The sequence below is a fragment of the Neopsephotus bourkii genome, unplaced genomic scaffold (assembly GCF_033783945.1).
Source record: "Neopsephotus bourkii isolate Nb327-2 ecotype Australia unplaced genomic scaffold, CSIRO-AGI_Nbou_v1 NB_788, whole genome shotgun sequence".
Taxonomy (NCBI): domain Eukaryota; kingdom Metazoa; phylum Chordata; class Aves; order Psittaciformes; family Psittacidae; genus Neopsephotus; species Neopsephotus bourkii.
Genome location: NW_026901284.1, coordinates 1 through 21,799, shown reverse-complemented (window position 1 = coordinate 21,799; position 21,799 = coordinate 1). Strand labels below are relative to the sequence as shown.

Here is a 21,799-nt window from a genome sequence, read left to right as displayed (position 1 = left end):
TCTAACATGATGTTTGTTTTACACAGTTTGGAGACATTGCTAACTAAAATTGGTTTTCTGTTCTTGTTTATCTTTCTCTTCCTTTCTTCCAAAACAGTTGTAAATAGGTTTTAGGAAGAATCTCCACCTGTATTTGACACCTTTATAAAGCAGAATTTGACAAGCTTTATGAAAAGATATTCATGTGGCTGGTCACTGAAGTTATAATGTGGCTGCTAACACGTTAACAGCTAAGAGAGAAGTGCTTCATAACATCCTGTTTACAGGTTGATCTTATGATCAAACACCTAGGGAACTGGAAAATCTGACCTTAGCTATATCAGCTGTCTGGAACAGGCCCAGCTGTGTTCCTTGCAGACCTGGTGCTGGTGACTTCACAAAAGTCTATCCAAGTGGCAGCAGACAAGGCTTCCATTCCCCGGTCAGAAGAGGTTTGAAAGCAGAGCTTCAGAATTCTGGTTGCAGTGCCACCAAAGGCACATCGGCATCCTGCCCAAGGGAAGCAGCTAGTCAGCTGTGACATGTAGTGCACACTGTACCAGTGTCTTGTGCTGTGTCCCTGCTTATGGAGGTTCCTAGTTCATCTTAATGACATAGTTGTTTTCAGGAGCTGCTGCTGAGTAGTGGCGGGGTTTTTCTTCCCTTACTGTGTTTTTTTTTTTTCTGCTATAGACCATGTCTCCTGAATCAGATGAGCCTTTACATGTAGTTCCACCCTTGAAGAAGTGCGTCTGTCAGCTGTGCTCCTGTGGGTATTTAGTAGAGGCTGGGGGTGAAGGAACCTGGGGAGTGGTTACTTGGCTAGCATGCTGTACTGCTTTTGGGGACTGCACTGCTATTTACTGCTGTATGTTGCATATGAAAAATTATAAATGTATCTTTGAGCATTTTTAAAGCTTTAAAACAAAAAGTATTTTTTCCCCAATTCTGTCTGTCCAGCTAAGTGGTTCTTGGGTTGCTACTGCATGGAGAGTTCTGGATTAAGAAGTGACACCTAAGAATTTTGAGTTTCCTTTGAAGACCTGGCCTCAAATTCTAAGTGATATATGTAAAAACAGAAATGATACACCTGTGACTTCTTTAAAACTAGGCATTTGCTGCAAGGAATATAGTATTCATACTGTACAGACTTAAGATATGTATCCTGAAATACCATTCAGAAGCACTTGACCATTAAGCTTGGGAAATTGATTTTCTCATTAACTTCCTAATTAGGAGATTCTTCAGCTTCCTAAGTATAGTGAATTTTTGGGCTTCTGAAGTTAGGTGTGCTGGGTTATCATTAGTTGAAGTACACAGCGCAAATACCTCACTTTTACCTCCAGCGGAGAATATGTCATAATTTAGTGCAGCATACAGAGAAGTCAGATTTTATGTACTTTTGAAACTCAGCTGGTAAGGGTGAGCAAGGCTAAACCACATTTACAAACCTTTTTTTTTTTTCTTTTTTAACTTATTTTATTTTTTGTTTGTCTTGATTTGGTTTTGTTTTGTTTTTTTCAGATCATACTAATGCTCTCTTTTCAGCAATGCATATGTGCATTGCTTACAAAGGTATGATGAAGGGTTTGTAATGCCTTTCCCCAAGTGTAATATCAAATAGTAAAATGTTTGGTAGTAGCATGTCAAATAATGTGTAGCTGTAACAAAACAGAGATTACTGTAACTTTTGAATGATAACACAGAACTATTTGCAGTCTGTCTTGTATTGTTCTGGCAGTGTTGAAGGCCAGGTTGGACAGAGCCTTGGGCGACATGGGCCAGTGTGAGGCGGGGGGTGGGGATTGGAGCTAGATGATCTTATGGTCCTTTCCAACCCTAATCACTCTATGGTCCTATGATTCTATTTTTATTGAAAAGTAAAGCAAAAAAAAAAAAATCCATGTAATTGGCAGTTACTAGTTCATTAAGCATTGAAAACTGCAAATACAGTTGTCAGTGGATTTCTGCAAGTAATGGGAGAAATGATCTCAATTACAAGACGTAATGAATAGCAAGTCCCCTCATACATCACATCTGATGGTGTTTCTGTGTGGCACTGACTGACAGCAGTTTCTGGTAGGTGGAGTCATCCAAGAGGTGGATCTAATCCATAGCCATTCATTTATATACTTTTCCAGCAGTCTGACTATCACTTCAAGCTGCATGCATTTTAGTAGCTTGCACAGGAATACCAGTCTTGGAAACTTGGGTGCATCTTTTCACTGATGGAGATGATGTCATGTTGCTGAATGATGTCATCTCCCAGAGCAAGGGGATCTTTACATTCCTTTCTTGTCAGTTTCTGTTTAGAAAGAGAGTTGGCCACTGGAGTGTAACTTTCCCTTTTTATTTAATTATATTTTTTCAATAAAGTGGGCCTGTTTACATTGTGGCTTGTGCTGCTCATCTCCATCTTGATATCTTGAAGTCCCTTTGTAAAGATGTTTGGAAAAGGTTTTTCCTATTGTTTTGTTGTATTTCATGTTGTGAGGATTTCTCAGGGGTAAAATGTAGTAAACCGCTGTCATGTTTTAACCCCAGCTGGCAACGAAGATCCATACAGCTGCTTATGCATCCTTTACCCCCCTTCCTGCACAGGGAGAAGAACTGGAAAAAGATAGAATCTGTGGGTTGAGAAAATGACAGTTTAAAGATTGAAATAAAGTAAAATATAGTGATAATAATGACAGGAAAAGAGAGTAAGGAATAAACCCAAGGAAGGTAAGTGACGTACAATACAATTGCTCACCAAATGTCCTGTCTCTGTTTCCTTCCGGCTTCTTGTGCCTCTCCTCACTGGCAGAGCATGAAGGACTGAAAAGTCTTTCATCAGGACTTTTAAATGCTACTGAGTGACAACTAAAACCTCTATGTGTTCTCAGACTAAAACCAAAACACAGCACTGCACCAGCTACTAGGAAGAAAATTAACTGTATGCAAGCTGAAACCATGACATGGGAAGAGAACTGAAAAGGTAAAAGTGAGAAAACTTGCACATTGAGATAAGTGCAGTTTAATAACTGAAATAAAATAGTATACATTTTTTTTAACTGAAAAGGAAAATAACAGAAATAAAACCCAGGAAAGACAGGTGATGCAGATGCAGACAATTGCTCACCATCAGCTGACCAATGCCCAGCTAGTCCCCAAGCAGCGGTCCTCTGATCAACCTTCTCCCTACTTTTATTGCTGAGCACGATGCAATATGGTGTGGGATATCCCTTTGGTCAGTTAGGGTCAGCTGTCCAACTCTTCCTGCACCTTCAGCCTCCTCTCTGGTTGGTTGATGTAAGGAGCAGAAAAGGCCTCAGGAATAACTAAAACATCCCTATGTTATCAACATTGTTTGCAGCACAAATCCAAAACGTAGTCCCTACCAGCTACTAAGAAGAAAATTAACTCTATCCCAGCCAAAACCAGTACAAACACTTGGTGCTGAGTGGCTGCACCTACAACTAGTTCTGGTGGGAGTTAATAAGATACTTTTGCTTCAGAACTGGTTTATGAGCTTGGAAAAGGTCTGTCAGAATGGATCTATCTTCAAAACACGGCTTCTGTGAAAGGAGTGCATCCCTTTGGAAAGCACTGAAACTTCAGCAACTTTGTTAGAATAGTGGAAATATAACAACCTGGAAATTTCAAACTGTGCAAGTCTCCTGAGATGAGAAGTCCTATGCAGCACTTGTGGGATCACTTTTCAGCACTTTATGATACCATTTTCGCAAGGACATCTAGTCTAGAGTGATAGTTTTCATGCAGACCAAACACTGAAAAGCTCAAGAAGAACTGAGCAAGAACTGAGTAGAATTTTTTCCATGGGTTCTGTTTCTTTTATTAATTTTAATGAAATTCTGGCTTAAGTTAAAACCAACTTCTAAAAAACTCTGTGGGATTTCTTTTAGCAGATATGAAAGATGCTTAAGGCTTCATCATTTGAGCTGTATTGGAAATAGTTTTTAATGAACTAGCAAATGCATGTCTTGAAAGAGCTTTAGTAAAGGCCAGAGTTGGATTCAGTTCAACTAAAACAGATCTTATAACCCTAATGGAAAATTTCCTTTATTCCTACAGAATAAACGAATTGATTTTAAAAGCAAATATATAAATGCAGAGACTATGCTGGAGACCGTGAATGCTTTGATTTCTGTTCTGGCAGTCCTCCTAATAGTAACTGGCAATTTCCTACATATTACTTTCCCACATTGCTACCTATTACCAGTTCAATCCTTTATTACTACGCATGAGTAAAGTGCAACAGAATTAAACCCCTGTTTATAGACATTACAGGTTTTGAGCACTGCAAGACAGAGGTCCTATGTTTTTTTCCAGACAATTTTGCAACACTTCTTTTTCTGTTCTCTTTCCATGCATTATTCATAGAAAATGTGTGTGTGGGGGGGTTATATAAAATACATTCAGTTTGCAAAAGGCAGCGTTCAGACTGATCACATCTTCAAAACGCGAGAAGAGATTGTGGCATCTGGTCATTAGATGGCATTGTTGCATTAGGTCTTTACAGTGCTGGTGTAAGTTGATTTATCTTCACTGTCTATATGCTGTTGACTCCAACATTCAGTCTATATAATGTTGAAATTATTGTAGGGGGTAAGTAGGAATCAAAATCAAGGTTTAGAAGTATTTTCTAGATTTCTGTCATATTGAACACATCAAACTTTTAAAGTGTACTTCACATTAAGTAGTCAAAGGAGATACTTCAAAGACTCTCAGTAATTTTCATGTTTCAAGGAACTTCAGTTCATCAAGAGCTAGTTATGGTTGGATTAAAAGGGCTAAAGGACTGCAAATTGCTGATATCTTTCTGCAAGATATTCTAAGCATCAAAACTAATACCACAATGTACTTGAAATAATTTTCTCATCTGTATTATTTAGCCTTGACATGAGTTTGGATATGTTACAGTGAAGAATCTTCAGTTCTTCATTCTGAATATGGGAATAAGTGATTTGGGCATGTAAATCCTGTATCTCCTCTTCAAATTACCGTGTGCTGGTTTCTCATGTCCCAGGACTTGCCACTCTGTGAGGAGCATTTCCCAACTGCATGTGTTTAGTGCAAAGAACAGTCAAGAGTCAAGACTAACTGGTAGGAGAAGTTAGTGGAGTGATGTCTGTTTATCCTCTTGCAGTTCTGGCTTGGTTAAAGCAACCTTGGTTTGCCTGTTTAGTATTGAATTCTGCCTTTCCTGACTTTATGTGTGTTTTGCTTCTCATATTTACAATGCATTCAAATAGATGGCTTCTAAAGCATATTTTAGGATTGCTGCTTTATTGTTATATTTTTCTAAGTAAAATAACAGCTACTAAATGCTGAAGTGCCCTTTTTCTTATGACAGTCGCTATCAAGTGAAAGGGGTTTGTGAAAAGGATCCTTACTCCCTATGAGAGCACTAACCTATTTGTTTCTCTCAATGTAATATTAATTGCACAAGCAATTTCACATTTCCTTACTGTGAAAGAAAAGGCCAAGATAATGTCAGCAAGCAAGAACTGGTTGTTTTGTGATTGTTTTATATCCTGAACTTTTTACCAGAAGATGGCAGTAGGCTGATGTTAGTCACAAGTGTTTCCACTGCTTACTGTTAGGTAAATGTGGAGATACTGTGCTAAATACATTGAACCAAATTGTTTACCACAGTTCACAGGGAGAATCTGGGCGTTGCAAGGCATTGCATGTCAAGCAGTTTTGTGGCTTTCTAGGTCTGGCTGGCTGCTGGCCTGCAAATCCTCTGCTAGTTCTGGCCATTGTTCAGTGGTGTGTTTTCATTTGACACTCTTTCAAGAGCATTTATTTTGGAAGAAAAATCAAAGCAAGTAGAGCTGTTGTTTAAATGAATTTGCATTTGTTGCATATTGCTTTTCAGTTCAGGAAAATATTTGTTTTCCTAGAATTAGTTTTCCTGGCGATAAAATTCAGCTAAATGTAAATGTGTTTTCTGTCACAGACAGCAAAAGTGGAGAAAGGGCTGGAACTGATACTGGATGATGCAGAAAAACATCTTGTTTTCAGTGAAAAGCCTACGTAAATATTCATTAAAAATGTGGAGCTCAGCAGCTCTTGCAGATGTTCTGTGATATCTCTAATGAACAAGAAGCTATGTTAGTCAGAGGAACAAAGATGTTTTTTACCCTGTAGCTGTAAATTAATATTCACTATAGTAAATGTTCAGCATATTAACAAGCACAAAATGTCAGTTAGATACGTTTATGATTTTTCAATTTTCAGTGCATTCAGATATTGCAAAATAACTTCGCCATTGATATAAAACTGCTTCTGAAGAATGTTAAGAAAGGAAAATGCAGGTGATTTTCTTAGCTGAGGATTAAACTACCACATCCAACCAATGTGACCCATTGCATCATAGCTTGATAAAACTTAATGCCAAACCTTTGGATTTCCCTATGTGCCTGAGTTCCTTTAAGGTGTTTTAATACGAACAAACATGTAGAAGAGGTTAATCGGCCTAAGGTCACTTTGGCTTTCCCAAACCCAGTTGTCAGCTGACAGAGACAAACTACAGACTGAGCCCAAGATGCCACCATCTAAATATTATCTGCAGTTGCCACTTGCTTCCATGTGCTGATTCCTAATCCACATCCATAACATGCCTGTGCTGTTTTTAATGATCTGTTTACAGTAAGACATGCTAACAGTTCCAAGACAAACAAGCAAAAGTAATAAATGGAAATTCTTCGAAACTGTGTCTCTCAAGCGAGCTCTTTACCTGTGGAAAATTTGATGTTTGATTTTGTAAGCTAAACTATACCTAACTCCACATCAACAACAGGGCTAGAATTATCTCCTACAGGAAATGGTAATTAGTGTTTCCTTGCTTTTGAATGGTTCATTTTGCACCTTTGGTTCCATTAATTGTAGTTAAGATTGAAGTATTATTTGTAGTGGTTAAGAGGAGTATTACACCAGGAAACTTTATGCTTTTCCAGGTGTATTTATGAAAAAAATAATCACAATGTCAATATCAAAATAGTTCTTTCAGTATGCAAGGTGTCAGAATTTTATTCATTCCTGACATTCAGTTAGCTTAAGATTTGCACTTGCATTCACAGAAGACACAAGTGATGGGGCTTTCAAGTTTGTCTGGTAACCAGCTTTGCACAAAACAAAAGCCAGGAATGAAAGATGTCAAATTTCAAACATTCATGTATATTTTTATCATAAATCTTATGCAGACTACTTAGCATAAAAGACTGAGCAGAGATGAACTTTCAGTCTGTTATATTTGGTTTTCAAAGGGACTGAGTATCTCTGGCAAGGGAGCTATCGTTAGATTGCATACCTGCAAATCAATGCAGTAGTGTAATGGGATTTAACATGCCAAATACACAGTGTATATTTTGCCAGGTTTTTCTACAACTAGTACAACTTGCCTAGTTATATAACTAAATTGATCACTAAAAGCAAAATCTAGATTTCCAGAGTGGCCATTCTTCCTAGCAGTTCGACAACCTTTCTTCCTTCACTCCTGCTTCTTCCTTCCCACTTAAGTCCTGTCTATCCTTTTACCTGTGATGGCTTTTTGTAATTCCCTCTAATTCTTTGATACCCCTCTACCCTGTCTGTCCTCTTGTCTAAGGCCAGGCGGTGCCTTTATTGTCCTCGAAGGTAGTTTCAGCCTCCCCCTAAGCACATATTTTCTCTCTGGTTTCAGGTTCCTCTTTGCTGCCTCCAGCTACCAGCATCTTTCTCTTATCTCTTTATACATCTGAGAACATCTGCTCTCAGCTTGCTTTTTTCCCTCCACACACCTGACTTCTGCAGAGACTTTTCTGATGGGAAACCTTCAGGAACTGTGTTTTCAAGGTTAATGAACAAGGTGTGACTTCTGACATCCTAGCTGGCTGTCAGATGGGCTGGAGGAGGTCCTTACTGTGCTCACAAATTATTTATGTTGCCACAGCTTGCTTCTTCAAAATATAAAAACCCGAGAGAAAAGCACCATTGTGTTTCCTACTATTTAGTCTCTCTCCAAAAAAGCTGATTGTGTTCTTTTTTGTAACTCTGGAAATATGGAAGCCCACCTATCAACATTGAAAAATGACTAGCTGTCCATTTTTCCATGGACAACTTTCAAGAATTTCAGGATTTCTGACAGCCTCCTTGTGACTGGAGTTCTTTTTTACAGAGAACAGCTCAACAGGAAACTAAATTTTTCCTGATGCATTACTTACTCCGTTTGATGTTTTTTCCCCATCAAAAGTTTTTTATGGCTTAAGAACTTCCTTCCTGCCAAAGCAAGGTGACTGTCTCTTTTAGTAGCCAAAATCTGCCTGCAATTCTCCAACCTAGACGTACTCCTAGAGTAGCTTGTGATGTTTCCATGCTGCTTATATTGTCAGACTGTATTGCCATGTTGCTAACTAGACTTTTCCCACAGCATTTCAGGTTGCAAATGTAATACAAAAGTAGAAGGACCAGAAAACTGCCTTTTCTTTTTTATTGGGAGTGACAAACTTAATGTAGGAGTGAGGGGGTTGCTTGTAAATACTCCTCTCCCCCTCCTCTTCCTTCTTGGCTTGCATTATGCAGAGTGTATTAGAAATGACATAGATCACCGCAAGATGTTGGAGACCTTCTGGCAGAGTTTTATCAGCACTCATACTTCCTGAAAGCTGGAGCAGTTGCTGAAAACATGATTTTTGGAAATTGTTTTGCAGAAGGCTTCATCTTTGCTAAGACAACAGGTTTAGGTCTTGTTAAAGACTTATTTCCCTCTCAAGTACTCCTGTTATACACCAGTTTAAATCTACTGCCTGCAAAGGAACAGCTCATTTCTTCAGGGCTTCTCTCCAGCCTCTTGTCCCCCAGTTTGTGTGTCTTATGAGGATTAACGATTCCAGGTGCAGAATCCTGCACTTGCTCTTGTTGAATTTCATACAGCTGGTGATTGCGCACCTCTCTAGTCTATCCAGATCACTCGTTAAAACCTCTGTGCCTTCAAGGGAGTCCACTAGATTCGGGTCATTGGCAAACTTAAAGTGCATTTAACTCCTGTGTCTAGATCATTTATAAAAACATTAAACAGCACATACAGCCTGATGTGACCCCATTTACTATAACTCTTTGAGCATGACGTGCCAGCCAATTGCTCATCCAATGTATTATGGACTTGGTGTATACCATTTTATCCCTCCTCAAAAGGGCTGATTGTGTTCTTATTTTATAACTCTGGAAATATGGAAGCCCAGCTATCAACAGGGAAAAATGACTGGCTGTCCTTTTAACTTGAGCCCTCTGGGCCCTTCTTATCTTCTTGTGCTAGTTTGGAAAATGATACATTATATGAAAGTGTGCTCTTCAGTGTAGACTGGAGGTTATCTGTATAAATTTAGGTAATCAGACATCTGCTGATCCTAGATTGCTCAACATGTAATTTAATGGATTAATGCAAAGTATAGAAGCCCTTTTAAATGAGTAATTTGTATCTGGACTAGATGTAGCACTGGAAAGCATACATCCAGTAGGGAACATTGGAACTCTGGCAGGAATGATGTATGAGGCATAAAACTGGAGCCCTCCTCCTATCATTGTAATTCCTGTGGGGTGGTTCCTGAAGTCATTAATCAGCAACCTTCGCATTGACTCTAGTGAGTTTGACTCAAACCAGGAAGGTACATAAACTGTAATGTCTCTGGAAAGAAACCTGAGGGTGGAATCCCAAACCTCTCTTTGATAGAATGAGCCTTGCCCACCCTGCTCTGGCCTGGTCCCAGTGTGAGAAGAAGGAAGTCACCAGTGATAGATAATCTGTGGTTCCAGTAAGAAGGGAGCTTCCTCAGAAACTCTGTTTTCACTGTCCTCTTTTTGGTGCATGTTATGGAGGGGTCTTGCAGTATCCATACTACATTGCTTTCAGAAAGAGAAATGGGCAGAGCAGGGCTGCCCAAGCATGAATGAACAGAGACTCCAGACTGTCGCCCTTTAGCTCACAAGTAAGCTCAATATGTGAGCAAAGTAAGATAGTAAATTTATGAGAAATGGGACAAAAGGGACAATAGAGTTTCTACTCCAGCACAATATGTCACAGTTGGCTGTATCTTTAATTAAGTTGTTTTTTATTTCATCCAGGTGAACTTGCTTTTTTTAGGCTGTTTTTGTTGGCTTCCTGGACTTTTTTGACTGCAGGCTGTTGTAGTAGACAGGAACAGTCATTTCTGCAGGTTATGCTTTTGCACTTTAAATGCTTAAGGCTGCAGCACTCATTGCAATGCCCATTCGTCCACTATTTTGTAGTTGCAGTCTGCAGCTGACTTACGCAATAAGGTATTATTAATCAGCTACCTGTGAGTCACTAACTCCTGTGCTGTTTTTTAACCCTTGCAGATGTCACCGTTGTCCACACCTCCCCTCCAGGCCCTATGACAAGACTGAGAAGCCATGCATGCTGTCAGAGTACAAGGAGCAATACCCCCCTCATCCCATCACTGCTCCTGAAGACTCATTTAAGCCAAAGGCAGTGTACAAGGTGGCAGACATACACATGGAAGGCATCTCAACTACAAAGTACGAAAAATAGTGAAAGACAGTGTCTTAGATAATGTGTGTGAGAGGGATGAGTAATAGAGAAAAGAAAAATCACTGGTTTTCATAAGAGGAGGCTGAAAAGACCAATGTTATGGTTGTACAAACCCTCATGAGGGCTCTCTGAAGGAGGGATGAAGATCTATCTGAGGACAGTTTGTATGGAGGCAAGCAGCTGTTTTTCTTGCACTTCTAGAGACTGAGAAGCGATATGATCAGAGGATACATGGGCCATAGAAGCATAGTCATGGTCTTGGATTTTGCTGATTTTCTGTTTTGGTCTGTGAAACCAGCAGAAATATTATCTGGGAAAGTATGGATGATCTCTGAAGACTGTTTTTCTTTCGTTGTGTTTTGTGTGGCACTTTGTACACTGTTAACATGCATGACTGGTTTCTGAGGAGGTGTGAATATGGTAGAGCTTGATGATTGGAAGGGATGTGGGTGTTTTCCTCAAGGCAGTCATTGTGGATTGTTGAGCTGTTTCTGCTTCTCAGCCGTGTTGTTGCTCAGTGTTGGGGTTTAGCAGAAATCCTTACACTTGCACTGTGCCAATTTCGCTTATGGAAGTAACTTCTGAGGCTCTTGCTGCTGGCAGAGTGATGTGCCAAGTACTTGTCGACAGAAGGAGCTCATAAAAATAGGAATCTGATCCATTAATATGACTCTGAGAGCTTCTCTTTCTCAGACAACAGCTGCTGCCTGATCTAGATGTTTACTTCTTTGTCATCACATCCACAGTCATGAGCAATATCACTCTTGCCTTTGCTGAACTGAATTAGAGACCTAGGAAATGCCAATGGCTATTAGTAAAGTCTTAACAGCTAACACCATCCATTTCTCCTCATAGAATTATAGAATCATTTAGGTTGGAAAAAATCCTTTAAGATCATTGAGTCCAACTGTTAACCTGACACTGCCAAGTCCACCACTAAACTACATCCCTCAGTGCCACCTCTACAAGTCTCTTAAATACCTCCAGGCATGTTTACTCAACCACATCCCTGGGCAGCCTATTCTGATGATTGACAACCCTCCTGATGATGAAATTTTTCCTAATGTCCAATCTGAATCTCCCCTGATGCAACGTGAGGCCATTTCCTCTTGTCCTATCACTTGTTACTTGGGAAAAGAGACCAGCATCCACCTTGCTACAGTCTCCTTTCAGGTAGTTGCAGAGTGATAAGTTCTCCCCTCAGCCTCCTTTTCTCCAGATTAAACCCCCTTAGTTCCCTCAGCCATTCCTCATCAGACTTGTGCTTCAGACCCTTTCCCAGCTTTGTCGTTCTTCTCTAGACCTGCTCCAGCACCTCAATGTCTCTCCTGCAGTGAGGGGCCCAGACTGAACACAGGATTCAAGGTGCAGCTTCACCAGTGCTCAGTACAGTGGATGACCACTGCCCTGGCCCTGCTGGCCGCACTATTTCTGATATAGGCCAGGATGCTGTTGGCCTTCTTGGCTGCCGGGCCACAAGCTGGCTCATGTTCAGCTGTCAGTCAGCATCCCCAGGTCCTTTTCCACTGGGCATCTTTCCAGCCACTCTTCCCCAAGCTTGTAGCATTGCATGAGGTTGTTGTGGCCCAAGTGCAGGACCCCGCACTTTGCCTTGTTGAGCCATTGACCACAGCCCGTTGATCCAGCCTGCCCAGATCTCTCTGCAGAGCATTCCTACTCTCCAGCAGATCAACAGTCCCACCCAACTTGGTGTCATTCACAAGTTCACTGAGGGTGCACTCAGTCCCCTCATCTAGATCACTGATATAGATATTAATCAGAACTGGCCCCAGTACTGAGCCCTGCGGAAGACCTCTTGTGACTGGCTGCCAACTGGATATAATTCCATCCATGACCATTCTTTGGGCTCAGCCATGCAGACAGTTTTGTACCCAGCAACAGTACACCCATCCAAGCCATGAGCAGCCAGTTTCCCCAGGAGAATGCCATGGGAAATGGTGTCAAAGGCTTTACTGAAGTCAGTAGATGACATCCGAGATTGAAAGTGGCTTGGTGAGTACTTCTCAAGCTCCCTCATTACCCATTCTGACATGGAAGATCTCCATTCCTGCTACCTCTGCCTTTTTAAGAGTTGTCAATTTAAACATGGCTGATGAATTCTGAAATGCCCAATTTACTCACATTTGGGATGCTTCTGCCTATGTGGGAGCTTTCAGCAATCACCAAAAGGATCAGAGAGTTTCAAAGAGCAGACTTCGCTTCTGTATATGCCTTCCATCTCCAGGATAAGCCAAAGCAGCTAGACATCTTTGTATCTGCTTACAATTAAATCTTGGGGTCACTGGTGTCCTCTTAAAACAGGTGGTGAGGGCAGCGGCCATGTAGGGTCTCTTAAGGAGCCCTTGGAAACTTTCTGTTCAGTCAGCAAAACTCTCCTTGCTCAGACAAACAATAACTGTTACTCCTGGAGTTCAGTAACTTCTAAAAAGCAGACTAGTAAGAATGTGCAGAAAGTACTTACACATGCTTCTTCACAGTATGCACTCTACCAAGTGTAAAACTTGCCTGCCCGTGTTGGAGGAGAAAACCCGAACGGTTAGCCATCATATTACAGGTTTTGGTGTCCTCTGGTTAATGACAGTAAGAAAATGCACCAAGAGTGAAAGTACCAAGGCCTAGAAGAAAAGTATCACCACCCAGGTTCCAGTATAGGCTGAGGAATGACCTGTTAGAGAGCAGTGTAGGGGAGAGGGACCTGGGGGTCCTAGTGGCTGACAGGGTGTCCATGAGCCGACACTGTGCCCTTGTGGCCAAGAAGGCCAATGGCATCCTGGGGTGTATTAGAAGGGGGGTGGTTAGTAGGTCGAGAGAGGTCCTCCTTCCCCTCTACTCGGCCCTGGTGAGACCTCATCTGGAATATTGTGTCCAGTTCTGGGCCCCTCAGTTCAAGAAGGACAGGGACCTGCTGGAGAGAGTCCAGCGCAGGGCAACTAAGATGATTAAAGGAGTGGAGCATCTCCCTTATGAGGAAAGACTGAGGGAGCTGGGTCTCTATAGTTTGGAGAAGAGAGGACTGAGGGGTGACCTTATTAGTGTATATAAATATATAAAGGGGGAGTGTCACAAGGATGGAGCCAGGCTCTTCTCAGTGGCAAACAATGATAGGACAAGGGGCAGTGGGTACAAACTGGAACACAAGAGGTTCCACTTAAACTTGAGAAGAAACTTCTTCTCAGTGAGGGTGACAGAACACTGGAACAGGCTGCCCAGGGAGGTTGTGGAGTCTCCTTCTCTGGAGACATTCAAAACCCGCCTGGACATGTTCCTGTGTAACCTTATCTAGGTGTTCCTGCTCCGGCAGGGGGATTGGACTAGATGATCTTTTGAGGTCCCTTCCAATCTCTAGCATACTGTGATACTGTGATACCTATTACAAGGCTGCTAAACACTCTGGTTCTGTGTGGCTAAACTCAAGGAGGGTGAATTGATGGAGTGTATGAAAATAACTGCACGAACTGTGAGACCAGCAGACACTGAGTTGTTACCAGTCATTTCTAATAACACTTCACTGAGTGTTATGTGTTATACCGTGACAGCAGACACCCTTGGTAAAGCCTAGGAGTTGCAGGCAGTACATTTTTTCATGTCATCTTGGATGCACGTTGCCACTGATTTATCAGCAGATTAATCTCTCTTCTGTTATTTCCACTGCAGGTTCTCCTGCTTCACAATAGTCAGTGTGGGAAAAGGTGCTCCCACTGCCAGAAAGCTCTTGGTCACACAGTGAAGAATTGAACACCTGTGATCTGTTACTTGCCCCTAGTACAGCCTTGGCTGTTTCAAACACGGGATTGTGCAGTGTACTGCGAATGGCTTGGGAAAGAGCCTCTCTGTTACTGGGCACTCCTGCTACTAAGGATGTGATGTGTCTTGTATTCTTGCCTTTTCTTGGCCTCTCTTAAAAAGTACAGTGGCTTTAAATTGCTGACAAAAGTATGCCAAGGGGCTGCAACAAGTGTGACATCTACATAAATACCTCTTGATGCTCATGTATTTTTTTTTACTTCTGCATTTCTATTTTCACACCTATACCTGATACTTTGCAACGTAAATTCTATTCTGCTTGACACAGACTTTTGATGAGAACCTTGTTTATTTACTAAAATACGTAACTAATACAGTATTTTCAAAGGCTCGGTCTTTTGCCCACCCAGCATCACTCCAGATGTGAAGTGCAATATTAATATTAGAATAGCTCCTTTACTGATGATTTCTCCTGGCCAGCTGCCAGTGGTGTAAATGAATCAGTGGAAAAGTACTCTGACATTAGAGATTGAATTCACTAGTGCCAGGCAGCATACTCTCTGCCCTATATCAGAGGATGTGGGCAGTAAAATAGATTCAGGTTAGTGAATGTTGGGGTTATTTTCTTCTCTACAGTGTTTCTGTAATGTTTTGTTGAGCTGTTTAAGTAGCACTGCTCTAGTATCATATAGTGCTACCTGAGAAAAAGCTGACTTTCTGACCGTGCTGTTGTTTCTTTCCTTAACTGATGTTTTGCTGTAAGACTGTTTTGCTGTTACCTATCCATCCTGGGCTGAACTGTTGTACATAGGGTATCTGTAAAGGCTATTGTTGCCTCTCTCATAAGCTTCCTCTACATACTAGATAGCCTTGTATAATTATTGAGCTTTTAAAGAGAGTAATAACTTCAGGTGTCATGGCACTGTAGAACATAGATAGCTTTGTATAAGGCCATCAACCTCACTGGATGGAAAGAAGGGAGAATCTGAGTTGCCTGAGGTTGTCCAGAGCTGCCCCTGTTCGTTTCTCAGAGTCCAGCCTTCCAACTGTGAAAGGATTATGTGTTTCATTAACTGCTTGATTCCTGTCACAGCTTTCTTAGGCTGTGGAGATAAGAGGCAGTATTAATTTCTTTGTGGGTACAGAAATAGATATTTTTTGTTTGGTTTTTTTTTTCTTTAAGACGAAGGACATAATAAAATTATTCTTCACAGGAGAGATTACATAGCTCAGAAAGCGTCGCCATGGAAACATTTATCACCTCAAAAGCATGTCAAGAGTGATGAGACTATGGATTGCACCACCACTATTAAACAAGATTATAACTCCTACCCTATCTCTCAAGTACCTCCACGCTTACCCTGTGAGATGAAACACATCCCCAATGTCAAGATGAATACAAGAACCACTTATGAAGGTATGTGCCCTTGCAGCTTCTTTCAGGACTTCACCATAGCTTCATTTCTGAAAAGGACAGATTAAAACACAATGTCGTTGTTACTTCTTCTGTCTATATATGCAAACAAGCTGGTCAGGAACCTCACAGCCACAAATTGCTGGGAATACAGGACTGTATTAATGGTAGCATTGGGATCTTTCTGAGTTCATAACCTCTGTATGTCTGACGTGTGCAGGCATCCTAAGTAGAAGGAGGGCCATATGAACTCCTGCAAGTGGGTCCAGCAGCATCATCTTTAGGATATAGTGAACATTTTCTTGGTATACTGCAGGTCTGGTCCACAGTGTCAGTGGCAGCCACATCTAAAATATGTAGAATTTGCTAGATCTGAGAAGGTCATGAATTATGGGACCCTTTTTGTATATGCTACAGAGTTAATCTGTGGATGTACAAGACATGTATATGGCAACTATAGACACACAGAAGTTCCACACAATTATCCAAAGCACTCAAGCTCTGCTCCTGTTAAAAGAGGTTAACAGTGCATCCAGCCATGCCATTGTTTCTCAGTATCAGCGACTTGGTGTACTTGGTTTGACTTTGTAAGGGCTTTGTTCCTTCCTCTCCAAAGGCATGCATTCTCTTCTGCATGCACTGGGAGAAGATTTTCAGTTACCCTGTTATACTAGCAACTGTGCTAGTTTTGGTAGTAAGTCCTAAGTAGAAAATCAGAGGACTTTGCATCTCCTCTGCACACCTTCCCACTACCTAATGTTGCTAGGCAGATAGCATTTGTGTATTTCTTAAAATAATTTAAAGTTATCATATTTTATTTTAATTTTATCATGTTGTGCAAATATAAAAGCTTCTGATTGGTGCTCGCATTGAGATTTGTCCCAGTGGTCAGAAACACTGTTTTTTTTCTTAAAACTCAGAATGGCACAGGGATTAAAGAAATAAAAGTTGTGTGAATCCAGTGTTAAAATTGGGCCAGCAATGAAAATGCAACAGCATAAACTAGAATGTTTATATTAAGAACACAGGAAATATCGTGCCTTTAGAATTACTTGAGTCATGAGGACTATGACCCACAGGTGCAAAATACCCATATTTACACAATTTTGAACACTTTGTTTTGTGTAGGCAGTGTTGCCAGATGGTATTCATTGGAATAGCTTCAGGGAAGCCAATAGAAAAAAAAGCTGCTTTGCTCAAGCAGAGGATCTTTCCTTATATGTTTAGATTTCCTTGACTTTTTTGTATCTGAACCAGATGCCTGTCTTTCTCTTTTATCAGTGTTTAGGTCAGCACCTTAGATGTTACTGCAGAACTCTAATAAAATGTATCACAGCCACATTTGGTTATAATTTGCAGTATTTTTCAAAAAAATGCAAATGGAAATCTTTGTCCAAACCCCCTCAAAGATCAAATTGCATACTGAAAGAATTCCGCTTTAAAGGCCCTAGTTCACAAAAAAAGACAACTTTTCATAGTTCTGTTCTCTATTAGGTTATACTGATTACTGCTCAAGCATGAAATTTTAAAACATGCTTTTCAACTAATTCTCATAACTCAAATATTTAAGCAGCATAGAAACCTGTGCTGCATTGGTACTAAAGCACCTTTCCTACTGCGTTGTTATACTTGTCCTGGGTTTAGCAGTAGCAGTCATTTTTTCTCCCTCTTGGTAGCTGGTGCAGTGCTGTGTTTTGACATTCAGGCTGGGAACAAAGTTGATAAAAATGATGTTTTGGTTTGGCCAAGGACTTTGTGAGCCTCTTGCCCTGCCAGGGAGGAGGGAAGCCGGGAGGAAGCAGAGACAGGACACCTGACCCAAACTGACCAAAGAGGTATTCCATACCACAGCACGTCATGCCCAGGGGGGAACTGGGAGTTACCCGGAAGGAGAGGGGGGCTGCCGGGTCAGACTCGTTGTTTGGCGCATGGTATTGTACTCCTTTCCCTTGCTATTTTCTCTTATTGTTGTCGTTGGTGGTAGCGGTGGTGATTTGTATTGTACATTAGTTGCTAGACGGTTCTTATCTCAGCCCGTGGGAGTTGCATTCCTTCGATTCTCCTCCCCACCCCTCTGGGAGCGGGGAAGGGGGGCGGGGGGAGGGACTAACATGGGCCTCGATTGCTTCCAGCCTGGCACCACTCACTGGGAGTAAGTGCACAAGCTGTCTTGGTTGGGGTTAAACCATGACAGTTCTTTTTGGTGCCCAACGTGGGGCACGAAGGGGTTGAGATAACAACAGATCTGACCGGATTAATAGTCACTCGTCACAATGCTGATTTATTGGCTCTCAAAGTTGTTCCTCTTGATCTCACAGTCTCAGGATATCGTACCTTACTTCCATCTGGTATTTGCTGTATTAGTGTTTTTCAAGTGTGGCCCTTGGGCTAAAGTTCTTGTCTCAGTGTACTTTATGATAATGACTTGTAATACAATAGAATCATTGATCATGAAACTTATAACGACAGATCTGACCGTCACAGTGATGATTTATTGGATCTCAGAGCTTCAGAATGTTGTAACTTACTTAGAGCCGGTATTTGCTGTGTTAGTGTTTATCAAGTGTGGGGCTTGGGCTAAGGTTCTTGTCTCACTGTACTTTATGGCAATGACTTGTAATACGGGTGGGCTCCAGCAGCAGGGCGGGACGGACGTGGCCGTGGACTGGTCCCTGGCCGTCCGGCTGCTCCTCACCGTCCTGGCCCTCGCCCTCGCCTCCGTCTGCGTGAGGCTCTGGGGAGCCGAGGGGGGGCGGCCCCGGGAGCCGGCGGCTGCTGAAGCGGCCCGGGAGAGCGGCCCCGGGGACCAAGCGGGAGCGGGGCTGGAGGCCGGCAGGGAGCGGCTGCCGGTGGAGGAGGTCGGGGCGGTCGAGGAGCGGGAGGAGGCGGCGGAGGAGCCGAGCCCCGCAGAGGAGCCGAGCCCCGCGGCCGAGCCCAGCCCCGCGACGGCCGAGAGCATTCCCCGGAAGCCGCCCGCCGAGCCCCAGGAGGACGCAGGAGACCCCGCAGCATTTCCCAGCAAGGCAGAGGAGGAAGAGCTGGACTCAGGAAAACAGAAGCTGGTGGTGGGAGAGCCGGCAAGCACAGCAGCTACACCAGCCCCAGTGACAAGTACAGCAGCATCGTTTGAGAGTTCTGAAGGTTTTGAATGGCCTTTGGGTAACCTTGGGACCTGCCTGCTGACTGTGATGGTGTTCACTATGTTGGCACACATGCAGAGTGTGTTTTACCCACCACCATTGTGTCTGATCCCAAAATTTAAGCAGAGTCGGGTTTGGGTCTTGTCTGGGGTTAGACAACAATATGGGAGGACCAAGAGGTTTTCCCCAAGGCTGGACAGCCATGAGTGGCAGGGCATGTGGGACAGTATGGGCAAGTATCTAGTCCACTGGGCCCCTCCAGTGCTTTGGAAACATTGGAGATGGAAGGACAGTGAATTATTTTGAACCTGGTGGGACCATAGCATGCAACAAAAATATGGCTTGAAGGTCTAGGGAAGAAGCTTTAAGAAGGTCTAGGTATCTAGATACCTTAGGAAGAAGGTCTAGATATCTCTGTTTAGGGTTTGGCATCCTTTAGCAGTGCTTTGAGCCAGAAGGATTAAATCCTCCAATAAGATGAACATGTACTAAACCTAACAGTGTTCTATCAAATAGTCTCCTTCAGGCGAAAGCACTTGGCTCTTACTCTATCTAAATGTCTGAGAAAAAAGGAAAACCAGTGCTACGTAAGTATCTCTTCAAAAGTTTGTATCTGATGAGGTTGAAGGAGAGAAGCCAGAGGGTTGTAGTCTATGGGGCGGAGTCTAGTTGGAGGCCTGTACCTAGTGGAGTGCCTCAAGGGTCGGTACTGGGACCAATATTATTTAATATATTCATCAATGATTTAGATGAGGGAATTGAGTGTACTATCAGCAAGTTTGCTGATGACACTAAGCTGGGAGGGGTGGCCGACACGCCAGAAGGCTGTGCTGCCATTCAGCGAGACCTGGACAGGCTGGAGAGTTGGGCAGGGAATAACTTGATGAAATATAACAAGGGAAAGTGTAGAGTCCTGCATCTGGGCAGGAACAACCCCAGGTTCCAGTATAGATTGGGGAACGACCTGTTAGAGAGCAGTGTAGGGGAGAGGGACCTGGGGGTCCTAGTGGACGACAGGGTGACCATGAGCTGACACTGTGCCCTTGTGGCCAAGAAGGCCAATGGCATCCTGGGGTGTATTAGAAGGGGGGTGGTTAGTAGGTCGAGAGAGGTCCTCCTTCCCCTCTACTCAGCCCTAGTGAGACCTCATCTGGAATATTGTGTCCAGTTCTGGGCCCCTCAGTTTAAGAAGGACAGGGACCTGCTGGAGAGAGTCCAGCGCAGGGCAACTAAGATGATTAAGGGAGTGGAGCATCTCCCTTATGAGGAAAGACTGAGGGAGCTGGGTCTCTATAGTTTGGAGGAGACTGAGGGGTGACCTTATTAGTGTATATAAATATATAAAGGGGGAGTGTCATGAGGATGGAGCCAGGCTCTTCTCAGTAGCAAACAATGATAGGAAAAGGGGCAATGGGTGTAAACTGGAACACAAGAGGTTCCACTTAAATTTGAGAAGAAACTTCTTCTCAGTGAGGGTGACAGAACACTGGACCAGGCTGCCCAGGGAGGTTGTGGAGTCTCCTTCTCTGGAGACATTCAAAACCCGCCTGGACACGTTCCTGTGTAACCTTATCTAGGTGTTCCTGCTCCGGCAGGGGGATTGGACTAGATGATCTTTTGAGGTCCCTTCCAATCTCTAACATACTGTGATATGTTGGCAGATTCAACAGTGTTTTAAACAGATGTGGTGGAGGCTGAAAATATTTTCACTTCTCTACTGATTTAAATTTCTTTTAGTCACAGCATATTCACAGTTAAAGTATTGAAAATTGAAGATTCAGGAGCACCGCAAGTGATTCGAGTCAATGAGTAAGTTCAGAGCTGAGTCTCCCTCTTTTATGATGTTGTCAGTTATCTTACATGTTGATATGCTGGTACTGCACTGTACACCCAGAACTCTCTGGTATAGCCTCATGCACGTACAGTTTTCCCCACTTTCTAAATTCATATGGTACTTGGTCCTCTACCTCAAGCCATCAGGTGGCAATGCTGTTTTGTATCTTGTACCCTCTATTCAACACAGGGTTCAGTTAGCCTGCTGTACTCCCAAACTCATGTAAGCCCTCAGAAGGAATTGGGGGGGGAAGGGGAAACCTGTTGGGAAAGAGTTTGGCAGGCAGTAGTGTGAAACTTGTTCAGGGAAGCAGCAAGAAATTCTTTATCTAAGGAAAGTGTTTTTAAAAGCATGCAATTTCTTCATGCTCAAAGGTGGATAAAGTGGATTTCTTTATCTGCTTTCAGATTGTCACTGTGTGATCTTGCTGGTTCAGAAAGATGTACCAAGACCCGTAATGAAGGGGATAGATTGAAAGAGAGTAGAAATATAAACACCTCCCTCCTGATTCTAGGCAAGTGTATTAACTCACTCAAGAACTGTCAACAGTCTTACGAATTGTGGACTAGTTGTGGATTTTAAATATTGCCTAGAACATTTTAAAGCTATTGTTTAAAATAGACAATGCTCTCACTAAGGTTTTGGTAGAAAAGATATGTAGACTTGTAAAGTCTATATTGTAAAGTTGTGTTGATCTGGGAAAGCTATTGTTAAACTTGCTTTGTTTTGTTCCTTATATCATTCAAATTCTGACATCCTTTAGATATGCTGTTATGGATTTTATCAAATTAAGTTGCTTCTGAGCTTGGCTTATGCAACAAACTTTGCAAAAGAGTTTTTTAAACTTGTGTTAGAGTCAGATTTTCAGCCTTCTATTATTCCTTAGAGCTAACTCTATTTTCTATGTGCTTCTATTGGCAGCTGCTTGCAAGCTGTTAGTCTATTTAGAATGTGGTTTTTTGATCTTAACTTTGAATGTTAATAATATAGAAGAAATACTCTAAAGCATGATCTCTTAAAATGTTAATATGTGCCCCTTGCAAGCTGGATTGGAAGCAGTAACTTTCTTAAAGGAGTTTTGTTTCAGTCCTGCAGCAAAGCTACTTATGAGC

At 42.2% G+C, this 21,799-nt stretch overlaps 1 protein-coding gene across 1 annotated transcript; it reads left to right on the top strand.

The window, feature by feature from the left end:
- The first annotated feature begins 387 nt into the window (after positions 1-387).
- LOC133213217 (stabilizer of axonemal microtubules 1-like) lies at positions 388-15,805 on the top strand. The gene is made up of 4 exons (XM_061355289.1): positions 388-571; positions 673-752; positions 10,342-10,521; positions 15,514-15,805. Exons 1-4 carry the CDS (start codon positions 566-568, stop codon positions 15,779-15,781), a joined length of 534 nt encoding a protein of 177 aa, XP_061211273.1. The 5' UTR covers positions 388-565; the 3' UTR covers positions 15,782-15,805.
- The last annotated feature ends 5,994 nt before the right edge of the window (positions 15,806-21,799 follow it).

Excerpts from the sequence above, each read along its gene's own strand:
- LOC133213217 (XM_061355289.1), top strand. Across the intron at positions 753-10,341 it reads TGTCAGCTGTGCTCCTGTGG|ATGTCACCGTTGTCCACACC; the intron begins GTATTTAGTAGA and ends TAACCCTTGCAG. Across the intron at positions 10,522-15,513 it reads GAAGGCATCTCAACTACAAA|GAGAGATTACATAGCTCAGA; the intron begins GTACGAAAAATA and ends TATTCTTCACAG.